Source organism: Beauveria bassiana, assembly GCF_000280675.1.
Source record: "Beauveria bassiana ARSEF 2860 unplaced genomic scaffold BBA_S00014, whole genome shotgun sequence".
In the NCBI taxonomy this organism is placed as follows: domain Eukaryota; kingdom Fungi; phylum Ascomycota; class Sordariomycetes; order Hypocreales; family Cordycipitaceae; genus Beauveria; species Beauveria bassiana.
This window is the reverse complement of record NW_007930849.1, coordinates 536,196-556,629: the sequence shown is the minus strand read 5'-3', so window position 1 is coordinate 556,629 and position 20,434 is coordinate 536,196. Positions and strand designations below refer to the sequence as shown.

The window sequence follows — 20,434 nt, the reverse complement described above, 5'->3', positions numbered from 1 at the left end:
GATTCTGGTCTTTTTAAACGCTCATTCGTCGCTATGTTGAATGCATCAAAATCTATGTATTTGGTAGTTGGAGTAAACTCACCGTGTGTGGCCGGAGGCAGCCCAAGTGTGGCTGGGAAAGGACTGCGCCTTATTAGGCCCAGGCAGGTAGCGTGGTGGCATGGTAGCAGAACGCTTGGTTTCTCTAGTAAGCACTAACAGAACGATAACCAGCCAGCCATCTTGTATGAAGAGGTAAGTACAGCAATTTCCCCCACAGCCCTGTAACCACTGTAAATCATCACGGTGTAGATAGACGCTCCCTTGCACGCTTTGAAGGCAGGTACGCGCCCTGGTCCTCCGGCCTACCTGTCCTTTTTTCTCATTTCCTCGAATCACTTCATTCTTTCATTTATATTTGCGTCAGTACATCAACGAGAAACATTATTTTGTCACTTCAGTCTACTTGGGCCCTTCTCTACATCAACTCTTTTCCCCTCCTCATCCACCAAAACCAAAACCCCAGCGGTGCCGACGCCACCTTTTCCCCCTCCAAACAGGGTACAATCGCGCGACCAACCTCTCCCACAGGCCGACAGTCACACCCTCCTTGCCTCCCTCCCTCCCCTCCCCCTCCACCTCGGTCTGCTTTTTGACTTTCCCCCCCTCTCGAAAACATTCTGCAACGAAAAAGCCTCGTCGCATCCAAATGACTGGGCCTGCATCGCCAAGCACAGAAGGTCCAACCTTTGCACCTCCTCAGTTGCCTCCCGGCTGGATCGCGCAGTGGGACTCAGCCAGCAAGAAATACTACTACGTCCAGCTCGCCACCGGCGTCTCTCAGTGGGAAATTCCTACCGAAGCCGCCAAAACCGGCAGCACGCCCGCGCAGCACGAAGATCACCCCTACGGCGTGCCCCCTCCTGAAATAATCACGCATCCCGACGGCTCGCAGACTGTCAAGCACGCGGACGGGCGCATGGAACCGATCATGGCCGATGGAAGCAGAGGTATGGGCGACGGTCCTTCGGGAGACCGTGGCTTTGGCGTAAGAAAACTCCCCTTCATCCATGGCTCTTGGCTGTGGTCAATGTCCTTGTAGAATGTGCGCTAATTCAAAGGTTCCCTTCATTTTAGTCCATGGCGATGAACGCTCTTCTCGGCGGCAAGCAAGGTGGTAGTAGTGGTGGTGGCAGCTCGTCTCTCGGTAACCTCGCAAACCAGTTTCTCGGCGGCGGTGGTGGTGGTGGCGGCAAGACCTCGTCTGGCATCGGCGGTAAGCTCGTCGGCCAGCTTGCTTCGAATCTATTTTCACCTTCAGACAAGCCCGAGGCGCCATCCAACTACCACGGCGGCCAAACTCAGAACGCGTCAGGCCACCACCAAGGCGGCCTCGCTGGTGCCGTTATGGGTGGCGTGGCCAGCATGTTTGGCGGTCAGCAGGGCTCAGGTAACCAGGTACGTCGACTTTTCAATCATGGACAGAATCAAATAGCTAAACAGTATCGTTGCAGAACTTTGGCTACTCCAATACTGGCACTGGCGGCACCTATTCTTCCAGTAGCCCCGCGCCGACCTACAACCCGCCCGGTTCGAACCATAACGTCCCCAGCTCCAACCATGGCAGCCAGACGACACACGGAAGCGCTTCACAAAGCCAGTCTTTCTCGGAGAAGCCATCGCACCAGTCAAGCCAGTACAGCGACAACAGCTACTCTCAGCACCCTCCCAGCTATAACAGCCAGTCGCAGCACAGCAGCCAGCACAGCTACGGCGGCGACCACTCCAGCTATTCCAGCCAGCCCAGCTACAACCAGTCTTCCCACGGCGGTCAAGGGCACAGCTACAGCGGCTCACACGGTAGCCAGCAGCACGGGAGTCAGCAACATGGCGGCGGGTACAACTCTGGCAATCAGTACGGCGGCGGTCAATCCCATTACCGTGGTGGTGGCTACCAAGGCCAGGGCCAAAGCTATGGTGGTGGTCGTTACTAGAAAGCCTGGATGGAAACATTTCGATGTGCGGTTACGTTCCATCACTCTCTTGTGCAACCGCGAGGCTCCGCCAGCAGATAGCCAAGATGAATGTCCCGGTGATTGCATGGCGTACAGCACTGAGTTCTTCGCTTCTAACCTCTGGATATATAAGTGCTTCTCGACCCTCGTTTTTTTCTTAGTGTCCGATTTTTATGCATGAGGCGAGGCACGCGGCGCTTTGGGTGAGATCGTTTGGGTGGATGAATGAATAATGACGTGCGTCTAATGGTATAGGTTCTCTCTTCCAGGGCTCCTGCAAGTAATAAGAGTACCATGTTGATTTAAAGAAAAGCGTTTCATGGTTTTCGAATGTTTTTCCATCCTTGTTTTAGAATTACGCTTACACAAAGCACACGAGAAGCGCATAACCCTTTCGATGGTAGCAAGAAAAGAAGAGCATATAGTTGCAAGAAGGAATACGGAAAACGCTTGATTTACATCTGTGGTTAATCTCTCTTCTTTGATCCCCGGTCTTCGGTCACAGCAATGGCGGTCATGCGGTTAGCGATCCATCTTGCAAGAAAAAACGTCGCCACAGCGACAATGACAATATATCCGGCCGTCAAGATCAGGGACTCAGGGACCACGTTGAAGAGGTACGGATCCAGGATGAGATCCACGAGGACGGGCGGCGGGTTACGCATAAGCTCCTGGTGGTGGGAGAAGTAGTCGGCGGCGGCGTGAACCTGGAGGAGGAGGAGTGATGCTTCTCGCTCTTTGGCGTCTGTGGAAGAGCCGGTTCGATGATGAATTTGGGGTTTTACGCCCTCGGTGTCCTCGGTGTCCTCGGTGTCGACTTGGCGCGTGGAGGCGTAGTTGGCGAGGGAAAGCATGAGATCTGGTGTCTCCCAGACCTTGTCCAGCTCATACACATTCATGGTGAATTCCGTGGGCTCCTGTATCTCGCATGAGCCTTCATAGAGAGCGAGATTTCTTCATGCGTCTACAGCTTGGCGCTCTAGGCTACGGTGAAGACTTACAATGGCGGCCCAGCACACGCGCAGCTCGTATCGTTGGCCCGGGGTGAGGTCGTCTAGGATGAACCAGCTCGCGCGGCCGTGCGGCTTGCCTCGAAGCTCTGGATCCGAATCATTGTGAAAGATGCGACTGAGACTGGTGCGGATGGACAGGCTCGCGGGGCCGATAACGTCAAGGTTGAGATCGGCCAGGGACGGCGAGGCTAAAGGGTAGGTGATGGGCTCGGGGCCTGTGAAGATGATTTTGTCGGCGTTGGCGGTGGCGTGACGGGTGAATGCGGCTAGTAATATTAAGACACAAGTGCGTGCATCTGAGAAAAACATCATGGCGACAAATTTTGGTGCTTTACGTATCATTCCCACGGATGGGTATTACATCAAAAGGTAGCTTTCGCCTCACATCGATTGCTGTATGCACAGAAAGTGGGCTCTATTATCTAGGACGCCACGGTTCAGTTGTGGCCAGAGCAGAGCTCAATTCACTTGGGTGTGGCGTGGAAACTCGATTTTGGATTGGGCCAAAAGTACAGGATACGCAAAGCGTAGCGCGAATTTAGGGGGCTCATGCAAGTACACAGTGACGCGCGACGCGTGATAACAACACGCAAACGGAAGGGGGGAATATAAACAGTGGGCGAACGAGTGAGTGGGTGCCCGGGGGAAGCTCCCCGAGATGGGCTTGGGCCATGCAGGCGACTTGTCCCTTGCTGGTGGGAGAGGTGAATAGCAGTGCCAGAAGAAAAGGAGAAGAAAAGGAAAGGCAAGTGAATAATCTTTTCGGATTGATTGACGGGCGTTTAATGGTTGTTGTGGCTTGTGTATCGGAGATGGGTTGCCGCGACCTCTGGCCGCCGAGGTATTCCGTGAAGGCAAGGCCCCTTTCTTCAGTTACGTTTGCTGTTGGGCAAGAGATAAGGCACAGGCATATGTGTAATTTGGACAAAGCACAGTATCTTGGAATTCAATTGACGCGTGATATTGCTGCGCTTGTTTGGGGAGTTGAGTGCGCTGGTTGTGTTGACAAGGCCGCCATGCTTCAACTGATGAGAGTTCACTTTGTACCAGTACGCAGTAGCATCCTGTAGTCGACACGTTTCTGTTGAACAGGTCGGGAGACATCTCGGCGTTTTTCATTACCCTGTTACCGTCTTGCTGCCGGTAGCGGTGAAGACCCTGGATGCAAAGGTGCAGAGTGATGAGAACGCGCTTACCCGTTCAAGGTGTCGTCGCCTGGCCGGGCCCAAAGTCAACAAATGACAGTGGGAGGGGGGCGAGGTACCCTGAGCCGGCCCTGATGCTGTTCTACAGCAGCGTGAATGCCCTGAATCTACAGCGAGACTGCATTTTACTGCAACCTTGGGCCACTAAAACCACGAAAAAGGCACGCCAGCTGCCTCGCCCCAACCAACCAGAAGCTTGCCTGGGCCAGCTTAGCTTGGGCCTCTGCTCACCTTGTCACTCAAAACCCCCCCCCCTGTCTCGCCCAATATCCCCCACCTGCTAGACCGCAGCCCGTAGGTCTCTTTCCGCCTTTCGCACCACCACGCACCCCAGCAACTTGAACTGGATACCTGCAAAAGCCTTCGCCGGCCAGATTTCACTCGACGGAAACCCGCCAGACCCTCTTCCAGACTCTAGCTCTACTTCTCTGCCTTGCCCAGAATCTCTCCTTCTCTCTTCCCCATCCACCCATCGATTCGTCTTCCACGTTTCAAACCACAAATCCATCGCCATGCGTGAGGTTATCAGTATCAACGGTATGCTGCGCCGCCCTTTGCATCTACCCCTCCTCCCCCGACGCACAGCAAAGCAACGCGTTTTTGGCTCACCGCCGCCAAACCTATCCGCCTCGCCCCCCCCCAAAACGATACTTTTTCGTGCACGGTCTGATGATGATGATACTGACAGTGGTGATATTTAGTCGGCCAGGCTGGTTGCCAGATTGCCAATTCCTGCTGGGAGGTATGTTGACGCCCATCCCCTATTCATCCCCCCCCTCTCGCTCTGTAAACACGCCAGCTAACTCCTATTTGTAGCTCTACTGCCTTGAGCACGGTATCCAGGTAATTTTGTCCCGATATTGACATGCTATACCACCTCGGATGTCGCCAATACAACTGGATTTTCACTGACCCTCGACTTGAACAGCCCGATGGTTATCTCACCGAAGAGCGCAAGGCTCAGGATCCTGACCAGGGGTTCAGCACCTTCTTCTCCGAGACTGGTACGCCAACCCTCATTTCCCGCGCCGCGCGCTATCACGCCGTTGACGAAAACGCCTTTTCCGTTTGTCGAATGCTAATGCCACTATGTAGGCCAGGGCAAGTACGTTCCCCGTACCATCTACTGCGATCTCGAGCCCAATGTCGTCGATGAAGTCCGCACCGGTACCTACCGCAACCTTTTCCACCCCGAGATGATGATCACCGGCAAGGAGGATGCCTCCAACAACTACGCTCGTGGTCACTACACCGTCGGCAAGGAGCTCATTGATGGCGTTCTCGACAAGATCCGCCGCGTCGCCGATAACTGCGTTGGTCTTCAGGGTTTCCTCGTCTTCCACTCCTTCGGTGGTGGTACCGGTTCCGGTTTCGGTGCTCTCCTAATGGAGCGTCTTTCCGTCGACTACGGCAAGAAGAGCAAGCTCGAGTTCTGTGTCTACCCTGCCCCCCAGACCGCCACCTCGGTTGTCGAGCCTTACAACTCTATCCTCACCACCCACACCACCCTCGAGCACTCTGACTGCTCTTTCATGGTCGACAATGAGGCCATCTACGACATCTGCCGCCGCAACCTCGGTCTTGAGCGTCCCGACTACATCAACCTGAACCGTCTCATTGCTCAGGGTAAGCCTAATTATATGTTCATTTGATGTGTCTCGTGACACCTGTTCTAACGTGACATCAGTCGTCTCTTCCATCACCGCCTCGCTCCGTTTCGATGGCTCCCTCAACGTCGATCTCAACGAGTTCCAGACCAACCTGGTTCCCTATCCCAGAATTCACTTCCCTCTCGTTGCCTACGCCCCCGTCATCTCGGCCAAGAAGGCTGCCCACGAGGCCAACTCGGTCCAGGAGATGACCATGTCTTGCTTCGAGCCCAACAACCAGATGGTCAAGTGTGACCCCCGCAATGGCAAGTACATGGCTACCTGCTTGCTCTACCGCGGTGACGTCGTTCCCAACGACGCCCACGCCGCCGTGACTACCCTAAAGACCAAGCGCACCGTCCAGTTCGTCGACTGGTGCCCCACTGGTTTCAAGATTGGTATCTGCTACCAGGCTCCCGAGAATGTCCCCAACGGCGATCTTGCCAAGGTCAACCGTGCTGTGTAAGTTTCGTTATCTACTGCCACGTTACCACAACTAACATCAAGTAGCTGCATGCTTTCCAACACCACCTCCATCGCAGAAGCCTGGTCTTCGCTCTCCGTCAAGTTCGATCTTATGCACTCCAAGCGTGCGTTCGTCCACTGGTACGTTGGTGAGGGTATGGAGGAAGGCGAGTTCTCCGAGGCCCGTGAGGATCTTGCTGCTCTTGAGCGCGATTACGAGGAGGTTGCTGCCGACTCGACTGGCGAGGATGAGGGCGAGATTGAGTACTAGATGGGTGACGCGCTATATACTGCTAAGGGGGATTAATTTCTTTCGAGGCAGCTATGCCCACTCTCTATGCCCCAGGGGGTGTAATTACGTTATATTTCCATAAACACAAACATTTTTAATGTCAAAATCCCTTGTAAAACTGCAATTGATGATGCTCCGAATATCTCGAATGAACTCGATGCTGCCAATGGTGCTGTTGCCGTGTTAGGGCCGCTACTTGCCGCGCTGATGGATCTAGCTGAGGCCGACGGTACGCGCGCTACCTACACCGCGGGGAACCAAGCTCCATCTACCGTTGCTGAACTTGCTCCTCACACGACCACGGCCCATACTCGATCTGCATCACAAAATTCACACAAAATGTCTCTTTTACGGTCGGCCGTTTGCAGAGCCTGTAGAAGAACCCAATTTAGAGCTCAGCGTGGCTTTGCCACCGCCAGTTCCTCAGCTCGCGACAACAGGGTCAAGCTCGTCGAGGTCGGACCCCGAGATGGTCTCCAGAACGAGAAGAAGACGATTCCACTGGCCACCAAGATTGAGCTAATCGAGAGGCTGGCACGGACTGGTCTGGATACTATTGAAGCTGGTTCTTTTGTGTCTCCCAAATGGGTTCCTCAGGTACGTGGCAATGGCTTCTGCCGACCGGCATCAAGTCCCTGTGCTTGCTGACGCAGTCGTCTAGATGGCCAACTCCAGCGACATTCTCGAGCACCTGCTGCAGCAAAAGATTCAATCACCCGTTCCGATTTCATATGCTTTTTTGGCGCCCAACACCAAGGGCCTACAGAACGCTGCCGCCCTGCTCAAGCAGCACCAGGGCGCGTTCACGACGCAGGCGGACCCTGCAGTGCCGGGCGACAGGACGCCCAAGCCGGGCGTAGAGATTGCCGTCTTCGCCGCGGCCACGGAGAGCTTCACGCAAAAGAATCTCAACTGCGACATTCAGATGTCGCTAGAGCGGTTCAAGGCGGTGATTCAGGACAGCAAGGCGCTAGGCTTGCGGGTGCGCGCGTACGTGTCGGTGGTGCTAGGGTGCCCGTTTGAGGGCTTCGACGTAGACCCACGCAAGGTGGCGGAGATTGCGACAGATCTGCTCGAGTCGGGCGCCGACGAGATTTCGCTGGGCGACACGACCGGCATGGGGACGGCGCCGCGGACGAGCAATCTACTCAAGTGCATGGCGGCAGCGGGCATCCGCACCGAGGACGTGGCGATGCACTTTCACGACACGTACGGTCAGGCGCTGGTCAACACGGCCGTGTCGCTGGAGCATGGAGTCCGCATCTTTGACAGCAGCGTCGGCGGGCTCGGCGGCTGCCCGTACAGCCCCGGCGCGACGGGCAACGTGGCGACGGAGAACATGGTGTACTTTATGGAGACGCTAGGAATGGACACGGGGGTTGATCTGGACGCGGTGGCGGACATTGGTGCATGGATTACGGGCGAGCTGGGCAAGGCGAATGATTCGAGCGTGGGCAAGGCTGTGCTGGGCGCGCGCGTGAGGCAGGCGGCGAGTGCGGCCAAGGGGGAGTAGGAATAGCAGAGAAGCTCCGAGGCTGATGGATGTCGATGGCATGGAGAATGACGAATGAGCGGATTGGTGTGTGTATACAGTAGCTTTACGGCGTAGGTGAACGAAAGGAAGAGTTGTAAGGTCGCTACTCTCCAATATCTCGGCAAAGCATTTGGCTTTTCTGTCTTCCATTGTACAAAGACGGTCAATCTTGAGAAATTGTCCCGCTGCGTATATCTTGACTTTAAACAGCTTCCTTTCTCTTCCAAGAATGAAGCTGACGGACACCGGTAGGTGGCACCCGGTCCGGGGTTTTTAGCATAGCAACAGGTCCAGGCGTGTCTGGCGATTTTGAAAAAGAAAAGAAGAAAAAAAACTCCCCCAGAAAAATAGCCAGTAAACAACCCTCAAGATGAATACTATTGCTGGGGAATTTCGTGTGGAATAGCTGGAGTTTTCGTGACTTTGTCATATCAGCAGCGAACTGAAGCCATGCCCGGCCTAGACCGTTGTAGACTTTGGTGCAGCTCCAGCTTCCCGCCCAACATGACCAATGACGATTCAATGAAGAAAATGTGCTGCAAGGAGATCCGACAATCAGACCCAAAGTAGAAACAATACTATTTTCAAGACATCATGCATTGTTTGGCACCATTCTGATGCAGAGCCTCTGCAGTCTCGCAGCCAAGAGTCATGTGACGTCGTTGTAATGAGAGTTGCCTCTCCACGCCGTGGCCCGTGGGCCAAGCCGACCTAGAGCGGCTCCACCAAGTCGTAACCAAGCTCAACCTCCTCCAACCTCGCCTCGTCTCCAGCTCCGGGCTTCTCGACAATCACCATCTGCACTTGCCATATCGTCCGTGACTAGGATCCCAGCACCGGCACATTGACCGCAGGACGAACCACGGCTTTCCTCCATCCTCACTCTCTCCCTACCGCATCTCGGCAGGCTGCGCCAGCTGCCTCTCTCCCCCCCACCTAACGAGGTCGAGCGTTTTCGTACACGACAGACTACATCCACCATGTCGGACCCGCGCGAGTCGTCGTCCTACTCCATCATCCCGAGGATTCGATACAACACCATTGGCGGTATCAACGGTCCTCTTGTCATCCTCGACAATGTACGATGCTCTCGATCTGCCATGACTTTGCTGCATTGGCGGCGGGCAACGTCGTGGCTTTTTTTGGCTTTCGGCCGCTAACGGCTTGCAGGTTAAATTGCCCAAATACAACGAAATCGTCACTTTGACGCTTCCCGATGGAACAGAGCGCTCTGGTCAGGTTTTGGAAGCTCGAGGTAGGCAGACACCGCTATTCTTCAATACGTTGGACTTTACTAACCGGCCTTAGGTGACCGAGCCGTTGTCCAGGTACGACGAATTGCGTCATAGGGATCTTCTGTCACTTTTGCTAAGAATGCACCGATAGGTTTTTGAGGGCACTTCCGGTATCGATGTGAAGAAGGTAGGCAGCTAGTTTCGGGATCGTGACTGGACCACCAATGCTAATACCCAACATTAGACCAAGGTCGAATTCACTGGCGAAAGCTTGAAGCTCGGTGTCTCTGAAGACATGCTGGGTCGTATTTTTGACGGTTCTGGCCGTGCCATCGACAAGGGTCCCAAGGTTCTTGCCGAAGACTACATCGACATCAACGGCAGCCCTATCAACCCATACTCTCGTGTACGCTCGCACCAATGCCGGCCGATTGAGCACCGAAACGCTGACAGGTAGCAGGAATACCCCGAGGAGATGATCTCTACTGGTATCTCGGCCATCGATACCATGAACTCGATTGCCCGTGGTCAAAAGATTCCCATCTTCTCCGCGTCCGGTCTTCCTCACAACGAAATCGCTGCCCAGATTTGCAGACAAGCCGGTCTGGTCCAGAAGAAGGGCATCACCAATAAGGGAGTCCACGACGGCCACGAGGACAACTTCTCCATTGTCTTTGGTGCCATGGGTGTCAATTTGGAGACTGCCCGTTTCTTCACTCGCGACTTTGAGCAGAATGGGAGTCTAGAAAAGACTACGCTGTTCCTTAATCTTGCCAATGACCCTACGTATGCGATCAATAATTCGCTTTTCTCAATGATTGCGCTAACGCAGGATCTAGTATCGAACGTATCATTACTCCTCGTCTTGCCCTGACAACTGCAGAATACTACGCCTACCAGCTCGAGAAGCACGTTCTGGTCATTCTTACCGATCTCTCTGCCTACTGCGATGCTCTTCGTGAAGTTTCCGCCGCCAGAGAAGAGGTTCCCGGTCGCCGTGGTTACCCTGGTTACATGTATACTGATTTGTCGACTATATACGAGCGTGCTGGCCGTGTCGCTGGACGCAACGGTTCGATTACTCAGATCCCTATTCTGACCCTACCCAATGACGATATTACCCATCCTATTCCCGATTTGACTGGCTACATTACCGAAGGTCAGATTTTCGTCGACAGAGCTCTGGATAACCGTGGTATCTACCCTCCCATCAACGTGCTGCCTTCGCTGTCTCGTTTGATGAAGTCAGCCATTGGCGAAGGCATGACCCGCAAGGACCACGGTGACGTGTCAAACCAGCTGTACGCCAAGTACGCCATTGGTCGTGATGCCGCGGCCATGAAGGCAGTCGTTGGTGAGGAGGCTCTGTCAGCAGAGGACAAACTGTCGCTGGAGTTCCTCGACAAGTTCGAGCGCCAGTTCATCAGCCAAGGACAATACGAGTCTCGTTCGATTTACGAGTCTCTAGATCTTGCCTGGAGCCTGCTGCGCATCTTCCCCAAAGATCTTCTGAACCGTATTCCTGCCAAGGTTCTCAACGAATACTACCAGCGTGCGCAGAAGGATGCCAAGGGTAAGGGCAAGGCTCGCGGCGAGGCCGAGCAACAACAAGAGGAGGGTAACCTAATTGATGCTTAGATGGGCCCTGTAATGTAGTGAAGCAAGCATAGAGCGGGCCAATGAGATTAGAGGCCGCGGAGATGCGATGCGGGCTGCCTGTGGTGAGATTGCTTCATCTTGCAAGGTCGGTATAGCGCCAGCAAGGATCCTGCCTGCCTACCTATGCTGGCATCTGAGTTAACAGCATTCTTGGTATTCACTCAGCTGTCGCGACTAGGATCGCATGTACGAATCCGAAGCTTTTGTTTTTCTAATGTCATTGATATTCTATAGTTCAATAGACACTGAACCTGAAATTTATAGTGCTGAAACTGTGCACTGACGAAGAAGCTACACAAATAATGACCAAGTTTGGTCTATTTTAGCGTCGCTATTGGCGGTTCCAAGTGCCACTTCTTTTATACGACTTTTAGTTCCGGAGGAGGCTAAGACACACGAGTACACTTATGGTCCATCATTGAAAAATATGTTGTGCATGTCGTAGCCAGCTAAATTTCCTTGTGGGCGGTGTTGAGGGGACTTGTCATGCAGGTCGAACCGTTTTCGCAAAAGATGCGAGTCAAGTTGTATGGTAATCTGGAAGGTAAAATGCGTGGTTGCAGCGGGTCGACTTGCAAAACGTCATCCCGTCTATTCTTTCTTCTTCCATCCAGTGTGAGAACAACATCAACTGCGGGGGAGATTTGCACAATACTCTGTTTCGTTGGCAGCTGGGCACAAAGATTGCGGGGGGAGCATTTTGAGCCAATGTTTGGTTTTCTCGGCGATTCTTTCCATGGCTGAACCGGTTCGTTGCAAGCCACTGCGCCAAGTCTGCACTTTGTGGGGATTCATCTTTCCCCAGAGCCTTGTGCTTCGTTGGCCCTGCGCATTGCAAGTACATTTTGCCCGCACAAGGCGGGTGGCTCCTCTTAGCGGGCGGGCGGTCGGTCGGGTGACATCATGTAGGGCGAAAATGTGCAGTACTTAGCCGGAGACGAATTATGAAAGCGAAGATGAAGAATAGGCTCACAAAGTGTGGAGCAGAAGAAGATTCACTTGGGATTGATCAAGTATACGAGGCACGATTTTGTGATATCAAAGAAGACTAGCATACCTATGAGAGCAACATTCTTAGCTGAAACAAACAACAACAACAAAGTTAAAGTCCAACTCTGGGCTTGAACTATTTAACAACTGAGAACCCCGCAAAGTTAGGCTGCTCAAAGGAAACGGTCATTGATTTTAGTGCGAGTTTTCGCCAACCCCGGATCGTCAATTCCCTAAGTCGCCGGAACCGACTCGTCATTTGCAGCTCTTTTACCTCTTCGGGTCTCGCAGCTAGCTCCTTCACCCCCCTTCCCCCCTCCATGCAGGAAGACGAGACGACGACAAAAGGCCCGGCTCGACGTCGCTAGCTTCGGGCGCTGACCTGACGGTGGTGATCCAAGCCTCTCTGAGACTGGAGGACGTAGCTCGACTCGGCTGCAGCTTGTCCGTCTATCTGCGCGCGCTGTCAGGCAACGCGGCCGTGATCAAAGTACCACGCCCTCCCAGTTTTTAAAGCCTGCTCTCAGTAATTGGGTAGCTATATTACTGTCCATTTCCTTCTCTTGTAACACATGTCAGAGTTCTTGACTGAACCTCTACTCCCATCATCAGCACTACCACAACCACCTACTTGAAATACGCATACACACAGACTCAGCGCCGGCATGAAATTCGTCTCCCAGCTCGCAGCCCTCGCAGCCACCGCCACACTTCCCTGCCTCGCCTCGACCTCTACCAGCTCCAAGTCGACATCCCCTGGCCCAGACAAGGACGGCAAGTATTGGATCGAGGGCGACGGCTTGCGCGCCGCCTTCGTCCCCTACGGCGCCTCCGTGTCCAACGTGCTGCTAAGAGACAAACGCGGCGTCGAGCGCGACATTGTCACCGGCTGGGACAATGCCACCTACTACGACGAGGATAAGCTGCACCCGCACTTTGGCGGCGTCCCCGGCCGCTACGCCAACCGCGTCAAGAACAGCACCTTCACGATCGACGGGACCACCTACCGTATCAAGGCGAACGAGAACCCGACCAAGGACCACCCGGACGGCGTCGACACGCTGCACGGCGGGCCCGACGGTTGGGACTGGCGCAACTTTACCGTCGTCTCCCACACGAGCAACAGTGTCACGTTTATGATTCTTGACCCGGACGGCAAAGAGGGCTTCCCTGGCGAGGTCATCTCGTACATTACCTACACGCTGCAGGGCATGGACTGGCACATTAAAATGATTGCGCTGTCGACGACCAAGAAGACGCCCATCATGCTTAGCAGCCACACGTACTGGAACCTCGACGGCTTTGCGAATAATGAGACCAACACCGCGCTTAACCACACGCTACACCTGCCGTACAGCGGCCAGCGCGTCGGCGTGGACAATATTCTCATCCCCACTGGCGAATTTTGGTCCAACAAGAAAGGTTCCGTCAACGACTTTTGGAGCCAGCCTAGACAGGTTGGCCACGCCATGGGCGAAGAGGACCTTGTCGACAACTGCGGTTTCAACTGCACCGGCTACGGTGAGCTCTACATTATAGAGAAAGGATGAAAAGCTGTGAACGATCAATCTAACATTTGCTCCCAGACAACTGCTTCCTTGTTAACCGCGACCATCTCGGTTCATACGACTGGCGCACCGAGGGACCCGTCGCGCGCCTCGCCTCGTCGTGGTCCGGCATCGAGATTGACGTCTACACCGACCAGCACGCCTTTCAGGTCTACAGCTGCAACGGAATGGACGGTAGCATCGTTCTCAAGAAGACGCAGGGCCTCGAGGATCACAAGGACTTTCCCCGTACTATTCCGAAGTACGGCTGCGTCGTCTTGGAGGTTCAGGACTACATTGACGGCATCAACAACCCCGAGTGGATGCGCGGCAACCGCCAGATATTTGGACCTGGCGATGATCCGTACGTGCTCCAGGCGACGTACAAGTTCAAAGTAAACAAGGACTAGGATGAGTAGAGGGAGTGAATGGTGCGGGCGTGGCTTGTCCTGTTGGTGGCGAAGCTGATGGTTACTCGATGATATGAGGTGTCGCCGCTTTTCGCTTGCGTAGCTGAGTGAGAGGTTATTCGTGGATATAATTTATGATTGTCAATTTATACCAAATACCAAGTCGCATAATCTTTTGCCTGCCACACCTGTGTAAGCCGCTGCGGTGACATCCCATGTAGCACCGTGGCCATTTTTCAATCTCGAATATTGAGCTCTGTTTCTCGAATATCTCCGGAAATATCATTATATCCTGCATTATCTGGGACGGACCACAACATAGATATTCCTTACGTATTTCAAGATTTGCAAGTTTTGTTCAGTATCGCAACCATCATTGCCTACTTCGAGTGGCAAGCCCCGCTCCACCAAAAGGTGGGATGACGGCGCCCAATCCCATTGGCGCAAAATGTAACCCGCCGTTCTTACTCACCTCATTCAACGGCAACAAAAAAAATCACTTCGACGGCGAATAACAGTGAAATTAGCAGAAAATCTCACATGAATATATGAGATACGCCTCGAGAACATAACCAGCACACTTGGGTAGCATGGAGGATGATAGAGCCCAGGTCGATCTCGGCCTGGCCGCCGATATAGAAGAGTCTCAGTTGCTTCAGGCAAAGACTGCAGCACAAGATAATACGATACAGCCTGACGGCCAGGAGCCCGTTGTCAAGCAACCAAAGAAGCGTTTCGTGGGAAGAAGAGCGGCTGCCGAGGCTGCCGCCAAGAATGGAGTCCAAGGGATGGGAGAGAGCGGTGCCCTGCAGAGTGAGCATTTGCCTCTGCCTCACGCGAATGAGACTATACTGATACAACTTTTGCAGCTGCCAAACCCAGACGCGCGCCGAGATTGCTGAACCGCGTGCCGCCAGAGATTTCCGAGGACCCCAAGCTCAAGGAGGCCATTGCTCTGCTCCCTGCCAACTATAGCTTCGAGATACCCAAGACAATCCACCGCATCCAGACGTCTGGTGCGAAAAAGGTGGCCCTGCAGATGCCCGAGGGCCTGCTACTTTTCGCCACGACCATCTCGGACATTCTGACGCAGTTTTGCCCGGGCATCGAGACGCTCATCATGGGCGACGTGACGTACGGCGCGTGCTGCATCGACGACTACACGGCGCGCGCCCTCGGCTGCGACCTGCTCGTGCACTATGCCCACAGCTGCCTCATCCCCGTCGATGTGACCAAGATCAAGACGCTGTACGTTTTTGTCGACATCAGCATCGACGCGGCGCACCTGCTCGCCTCGCTCGAGCGCAACTTTGCCAGCGGCAAGACGATTGCGCTCGTCGGCACCATCCAGTTCAACGCCACGATCCACGGCGTGCGCGGCAGCCTCGAGGCGGCCGGTTTCCGCGTGCTGGTGCCGCAGATTGCGCCGCTCAGCAAGGGCGAGATTCTCGGGTGCACGTCGCCGCGGCTGCGCGACGAGGACGGCGTCGACCTGATTCTGTACCTCGGCGACGGCCGCTTCCACCTCGAGAGCATCATGATCCACAACCCGCGCATCCCCGCGTACCGCTACGACCCGTACTCGCGCAAGCTCACGCGCGAGACGTATGGACACGACGAGATGCAGTCGGTGCGCAGGACGGCCATTCAGACGGCGCGCGGAGCCCGTCGCTGGGGGCTCATCCTCGGCTCGCTCGGCCGCCAGGGCAACCCGCACACCATGGCGCTCATCGAGGCACAGCTGCGCGCCCGCGGCATCCCCTGGGTCAACCTGCTGCTGAGCGAAATCTTCCCCGGCAAGCTCGCCGTCATGGCCGACGTCGAGTGCTGGGTCCAGGTCGCGTGCCCGCGGCTCAGCATCGACTGGGGCTACGCGTTCGCGCGCCCGCTGCTGACGCCGTACGAGGCGCTGGTCGCGCTGGGCATCACGGAGGACTGGTCGAAAGAGGGCGGTGGTGGCGGCGTCTACCCGATGGATTATTATGGTAAAGATGGGCTGGGGCGGACAAAGCCTCTGGAGGTTACTCCTGCGACGTGATATGCCAAAAAAAAAAAAAGAAAAGACGTAAAATCATGATTAAATGACAAAAAAAAAGCTGAAACTGGAAATAATCCCATAAAAAGTACACATCGTTAGCTGGCACATTCATTTGGCAGTTGATTGATTACAACTTGTAGTTGTTGCTGACGACTTGGAGGCGCTAGCTGGGTGAGTCAACTTCGGCTGAAGAGCACATCAACTTGGTTTCTTCAACTGCAAGCTTTCATGTCCTTTGTGCACAAGGCATGCAGATGCACACAAGATACCAATACTGGGAGCTAAAAAAAAGAATCAAAATTAGAGACGACACGCATAAACACCGTCATATCTCGCAGTACATTGCAGTGCATATCGCAAGATGGAAGTGGCCCAAGCCTTCGCCGTCGAGGCTGGTCTCAGCAATCTAGAAACCCTGGCCCAAGGCCTTGAATTCAGTGTCTACAAGGCGACATCGCTCACTCACAACACCGTCGTCCTCCGCGTGCCCAAGTTCAAAGTCTTCCAAAACGCCAACGACTCAAACATTGATGCCCGCGCCCTCGTCCGCCAAGAAGCCGCCATCCTCGACCTCCTCCGGTCTACCGCCGTCCCCGTGCCCCGCTGTCACGGCATCTACGAGGTAAACGGCTATCCCGCCATGGTGTGCGAGTTCATGGCCGCTGATAGTGTAAGCGCTGCCGACGACGATGCAGCGCTCGGCCGCGTCGCCGCCCTCATCCACGCCACACCGATCCCGGCTGACTGGGCCGTCGAGCTCCTGGCCATGGAGGGTTTCAGCCGCACGCAGCTGCCGGCGCTGTTTCTGAAGCGCATGCGACGCCGCTTCGAGGTGCTCGGTGAGCTGGAGCCACAGACAAGAGACTGGGCGCTGGACGAGGCGACGCTGCGCGCAGTGGCGGAGCCGTTGCTGCTGGGGCGGGAGCCGCCAGCCCTGCTGCACATGGACCTTCGGCGCGTCAACTTGCAGATGAGCCGAGGCGAGGTTTCGGCCGTGTTTGACTGGACGAATGCGCTGCTGGCACCGCCGGTTGTTGACGTGTACCGGAGCATGGAGTGGGGAGCGCAGAGCGAGGCCTTTCTGCAAGGATACAAGAGTGTCCGGCCGCTGGAGGCCGTGTCGGAGCGGGAGGAGGCGTTTCTGAGACTGGATGCTGCGTTGGTGCTCGCGCTGGTGTTTGTGTCTGAGGCGCCGGATCCAGAGAGGAGAGTGGGAGCTCTGCGGCGCGTGCAGGAGCTGTGTGAAGTGCTGAAAACGTAGCAACAATACAAACAATAGTCGTGACCGTTTCATGAATGTCATAATATCATGGATTCCGCAACGGTACTGTACATGAGCGTCGGCTTTCGCCTCAGACTGCATTCGCCGTGCCTACCGGTTCCGGCCGGTTGCCAAACATGAGCTTGTACTTGATAATCTCCACCACCTCGAGGTTCTCGCCCTCTTCCATGTGCGCGCCGCCCGAGCCGTACTCCATCCTGTTCTCGCGCCGCCGCACCACGGCCACCGCCCGCGGCAGCTTCTTGACCTCGCCCGTCAGCCGCTGGTGCTGCCCGACAAACATGTGCACGCGCTTCATCCACGCCGCGTCCTGCGCCGGCGCCGCCGGGTCGTGGTCCGGGAACTCGACGCGCCCAATCTGCAGGCCGGGCAGGGGCGCGCCGTCTTTTCCCTGCGGCAAGTTGATGGCGCCTTGTAGCTCGAGGAGGGCCAGCCCAGAAGGCGTCTGGATGAGCTGCGGGAGAGGGTTGGGGCCGTCGGGCTGCCTGTCTGCGCGAGGGGGCTCGAGTCTTGCTGTTGACATGGTGGTGTGTGTATTATAACGGTGTCTTCATTCATAAATGTGAGACTGTTACAAAATGTGAAATGTGGGTGAACTTTCTTGCCGGGTCCACACATGTAATGAATCCGACACCTTATCTTGGATGATTTGGAAGCTCTCTCGCGCAGCGCGTGTATGTGACTTTGATCTCAGCTCTCAGCCACAGCTTTAACATGGCCCCAGTCTTTTTTCCCCGTTCCTCTCGCTACTCGTGAGTCTCCACAGCGCTTGCAGCCCTCAGCGCTCCCATTGGCCCTTTCGCTCGCGGAACCCTAGCGACACACAATTTTTTCCAATTTTGCACCACCCAATTTTCCTACACCGCAGAGAGGACCGCTTGGCCGTGTGTGCCTTTCCCCATCAACCACAGACGACAACTTCACTCCAGTCAGGTCAAGACAGAACTTGCACCACCACCACATACTGGCAAGATGAAGGTAAGGAATCACCCTCTTCTGTAACGGACTCGAGATATATACAACGACGACGACGACGGATACCGAATATATGCTGCACTTGTCGAGATGCACCACTACTGCTGCTCTCGAGTGTTGCGCGAGACATTGGATCATTGCTGCCGCTCGTCGTCGAAATGGGACTCGAATCTGGACCGGCACGAATTATAAAGAGACATGCAGTGCTGACTAGACTTTCCTAGCTGAACATTTCCTTCCCTGCCAACGGCAGCCAGAAGCTCGTCGAAGTTGAGGATGAGCGCAAGCTCATTGCCTTCATGGAGAAGCGCGTATGTCGACACCCCCCTCGATTGAGAAATTCCTACGCGCCTGTCGTCTCTCGCCTCTTTCGATTGGCACTTGATATCCATCCCTTCCCAGGATACCGACCCGGATAACAATTGTTTGATCTCAAGATGCGAGAAGGCGGCCTGGCGCTACCTGGGAAAATTCTCACCGATCCCAACTCGCCCTTTACCAAACACTAACAAGCATCACAGATGGGTGCCGAGGTTCCCGGCGACTCCCTCGGCGACGAGTTCAAGGGCTACATCTTCCGCATCACCGGCGGCAACGACAAGCAGGGTTTCCCCATGAAGCAGGGTGTTATGGCCCCCAACCGTGTCCGCCTGCTGCTCGCCACTGGCCACTCGTGCTACCGCCCCCGCCGCTCCGGCGAGCGCAAGCGCAAGTCGGTCCGCGGCTGCATCACCGGCATGGACCTGTCCGTGCTCGCCCTTGCTGTCGTCAAGCAGGGCGAGGCCGACATCCCCGGCCTCACCGACGTCGTCCACCCCAAGCGCCTCGGCCCCAAGCGCGCCACCAAGATCCGCCGCTTCTTCGGCCTCACCAAGGATGACGATGTATGTTGTTTTCTGCCGCGGCCCTCCCATCATCATACTCGGTCATCGCCTATCCTGCGCCGGGCGCGCTCCAAGGGCACAGGTTCTATTCCCTGTCCCTGCCGAGCGTGTCCGGCCGGGGTAGAGTGTGAGCAAAAGTCAATCGGTTTGTTTTCTGGGGCTGGTCCCTCGGGCGGGACGAGCATCTTGCTTCCTTCTTTTTGATTCAACTTTGGACACGTTACCCCTTTTATTTTTCCTGGAAGTGAAAAGAGAAAGCGGACAGCGGAAAACGCGATGACAAAAAAGGACAAGAAGCTTGTTTCATCCAAGGGCAACCAAAACCCGAAACCCGATTGCAACGAGTTTTTCCGCTTCAGTTCGTATTCTCAACTTGTCAACTAACCGCTCTTTTCCAATCTGAATAGGTCCGCAAGTACGTCATTCGCCGCGAGGTCCAGCCCAAGGGTGAGGGCAAGTCCGTCTACACCAAGGCCCCCAAGATCCAGAGACTCGTAACCCCCCAGCGTCTCCAGCACAAGCGCCACCGTGCCGCTCTCAAGCGCCGTCAGGCCGAGAAGGTCAAGGACGAGGCCGTAAGTCTTCTTCCCCATCACGCATTACCATGACGGTAAAGAGCACAGTTCCGGCTAACACCTACCTCAGAACGAGTACGCTCAGATTCTCGCCAAGCGTGTCGCCGAGGCCAAGGCCAACAAGGCCGATGCTCGCAAGCGCCGCGCCTCCTCCATGCGCAAGTAGACAACTTGTCGTGTGTGTGAGTGTGTGTTTCACGAGGCGTTGGTTCCCCCCGTTGTTCTTGTCGTCTCTTTTGTAACGAAGATATAAAAAACGGATTGGAAGAGTTGTTGAGCAAAAGGAAAAATTTTGCTCGAGCAAAAATTAGGAAACTTTCATGTGGAAAAATAAAAAATGAGATATACCACCGACTACACACACCATGCTCGTCTTGTAATACCTACATAGAGGCGTGGGCTACCATGAGCTCTTTTTACCTCTAGCGAAATTGTGACTGCTTTATGAATGTCTAGACACATTGTTGAACCTTGCATCATAATTTTCGAGACTCATCACACCCACTTTCAACTCGTATCATTTCGTCTCGTGGAACTGCCAACCGCTTCGCACCCGCCTCATGCTTACTCACTATGCCTAAATACTTGATGAGCCTACTCATGTCGCTGTCTACCAAATGACGATTGCGATGAAAGTGCATTAATAGGGTCATGTATTCTATATTGACCATTGCTAAACGAGAAAAA

At 54.8% G+C, this 20,434-nt stretch overlaps 10 protein-coding genes across 10 annotated transcripts; 8 read left to right on the top strand and 2 right to left on the bottom strand.

The window, feature by feature from the left end:
- Nucleotides 1-688: 688 nt before the first annotated feature.
- BBA_05528 (WW domain-containing protein) lies at nt 689-1,973 on the top strand (the record flags this gene model as incomplete). The annotated part of the gene is made up of 3 exons (XM_008600625.1): nt 689-1,027; nt 1,117-1,437; nt 1,494-1,973. 3 exons carry the CDS (start codon nt 689-691, stop codon nt 1,971-1,973), a joined length of 1,140 nt encoding a protein of 379 aa, XP_008598847.1.
- A 488-nt stretch (nt 1,974-2,461) lies between these two features.
- On the bottom strand, nt 2,462-3,319 carry BBA_05527 (uncharacterized protein; the record flags this gene model as incomplete). The annotated part of the gene is made up of 2 exons (XM_008600624.1): nt 2,462-2,911; nt 2,996-3,319. The coding sequence occupies 2 exons, from the start codon at nt 3,317-3,319 to the stop codon at nt 2,462-2,464; spliced, it is 774 nt and encodes a 257-aa protein (XP_008598846.1).
- Nucleotides 3,320-4,724: 1,405 nt separating this feature from the next.
- On the top strand, nt 4,725-6,597 carry BBA_05526 (Tubulin alpha chain; the record flags this gene model as incomplete). Its single annotated transcript, XM_008600623.1, has 7 exons — nt 4,725-4,749; nt 4,914-4,954; nt 5,029-5,055; nt 5,141-5,216; nt 5,308-5,838; nt 5,900-6,323; nt 6,372-6,597. The coding sequence occupies 7 exons, from the start codon at nt 4,725-4,727 to the stop codon at nt 6,595-6,597; spliced, it is 1,350 nt and encodes a 449-aa protein (XP_008598845.1).
- A 360-nt stretch (nt 6,598-6,957) lies between these two features.
- BBA_05525 (hydroxymethylglutaryl-CoA lyase) lies at nt 6,958-8,131 on the top strand (the record flags this gene model as incomplete). Its single annotated transcript, XM_008600622.1, has 2 exons — nt 6,958-7,215; nt 7,280-8,131. 2 exons carry the CDS (start codon nt 6,958-6,960, stop codon nt 8,129-8,131), a joined length of 1,110 nt encoding a protein of 369 aa, XP_008598844.1.
- A 1,001-nt stretch (nt 8,132-9,132) lies between these two features.
- On the top strand, nt 9,133-11,025 carry BBA_05524 (Vacuolar ATP synthase subunit B; the record flags this gene model as incomplete). Its single annotated transcript, XM_008600621.1, has 7 exons — nt 9,133-9,231; nt 9,323-9,407; nt 9,461-9,480; nt 9,539-9,574; nt 9,632-9,793; nt 9,848-10,173; nt 10,227-11,025. 7 exons carry the CDS (start codon nt 9,133-9,135, stop codon nt 11,023-11,025), a joined length of 1,527 nt encoding a protein of 508 aa, XP_008598843.1.
- Nucleotides 11,026-12,701: 1,676 nt separating this feature from the next.
- On the top strand, nt 12,702-13,993 carry BBA_05523 (aldose 1-epimerase; the record flags this gene model as incomplete). The annotated part of the gene is made up of 2 exons (XM_008600620.1): nt 12,702-13,557; nt 13,623-13,993. The coding sequence occupies 2 exons, from the start codon at nt 12,702-12,704 to the stop codon at nt 13,991-13,993; spliced, it is 1,227 nt and encodes a 408-aa protein (XP_008598842.1).
- Nucleotides 13,994-14,583: 590 nt separating this feature from the next.
- BBA_05522 (diphthamide biosynthesis protein) lies at nt 14,584-16,031 on the top strand (the record flags this gene model as incomplete). Its single annotated transcript, XM_008600619.1, has 2 exons — nt 14,584-14,806; nt 14,863-16,031. 2 exons carry the CDS (start codon nt 14,584-14,586, stop codon nt 16,029-16,031), a joined length of 1,392 nt encoding a protein of 463 aa, XP_008598841.1.
- A 361-nt stretch (nt 16,032-16,392) lies between these two features.
- BBA_05521 (Aminoglycoside phosphotransferase) lies at nt 16,393-17,292 on the top strand (the record flags this gene model as incomplete). Its single annotated transcript, XM_008600618.1, has 1 exon — nt 16,393-17,292. The coding sequence occupies one exon, from the start codon at nt 16,393-16,395 to the stop codon at nt 17,290-17,292; it is 900 nt and encodes a 299-aa protein (XP_008598840.1).
- Nucleotides 17,293-17,383: 91 nt separating this feature from the next.
- Nucleotides 17,384-17,836, bottom strand: BBA_05520 (sister chromatid cohesion protein Ctf8, putative; the record flags this gene model as incomplete). The annotated part of the gene is made up of 1 exon (XM_008600617.1): nt 17,384-17,836. The coding sequence occupies one exon, from the start codon at nt 17,834-17,836 to the stop codon at nt 17,384-17,386; it is 453 nt and encodes a 150-aa protein (XP_008598839.1).
- Nucleotides 17,837-18,027: 191 nt separating this feature from the next.
- BBA_05519 (ribosomal protein S6e) lies at nt 18,028-19,913 on the top strand (the record flags this gene model as incomplete). Its single annotated transcript, XM_008600616.1, has 6 exons — nt 18,028-18,065; nt 18,243-18,291; nt 18,513-18,599; nt 18,810-19,172; nt 19,580-19,747; nt 19,818-19,913. The coding sequence occupies 6 exons, from the start codon at nt 18,028-18,030 to the stop codon at nt 19,911-19,913; spliced, it is 801 nt and encodes a 266-aa protein (XP_008598838.1).
- Nucleotides 19,914-20,434: the final 521 nt, after the last annotated feature.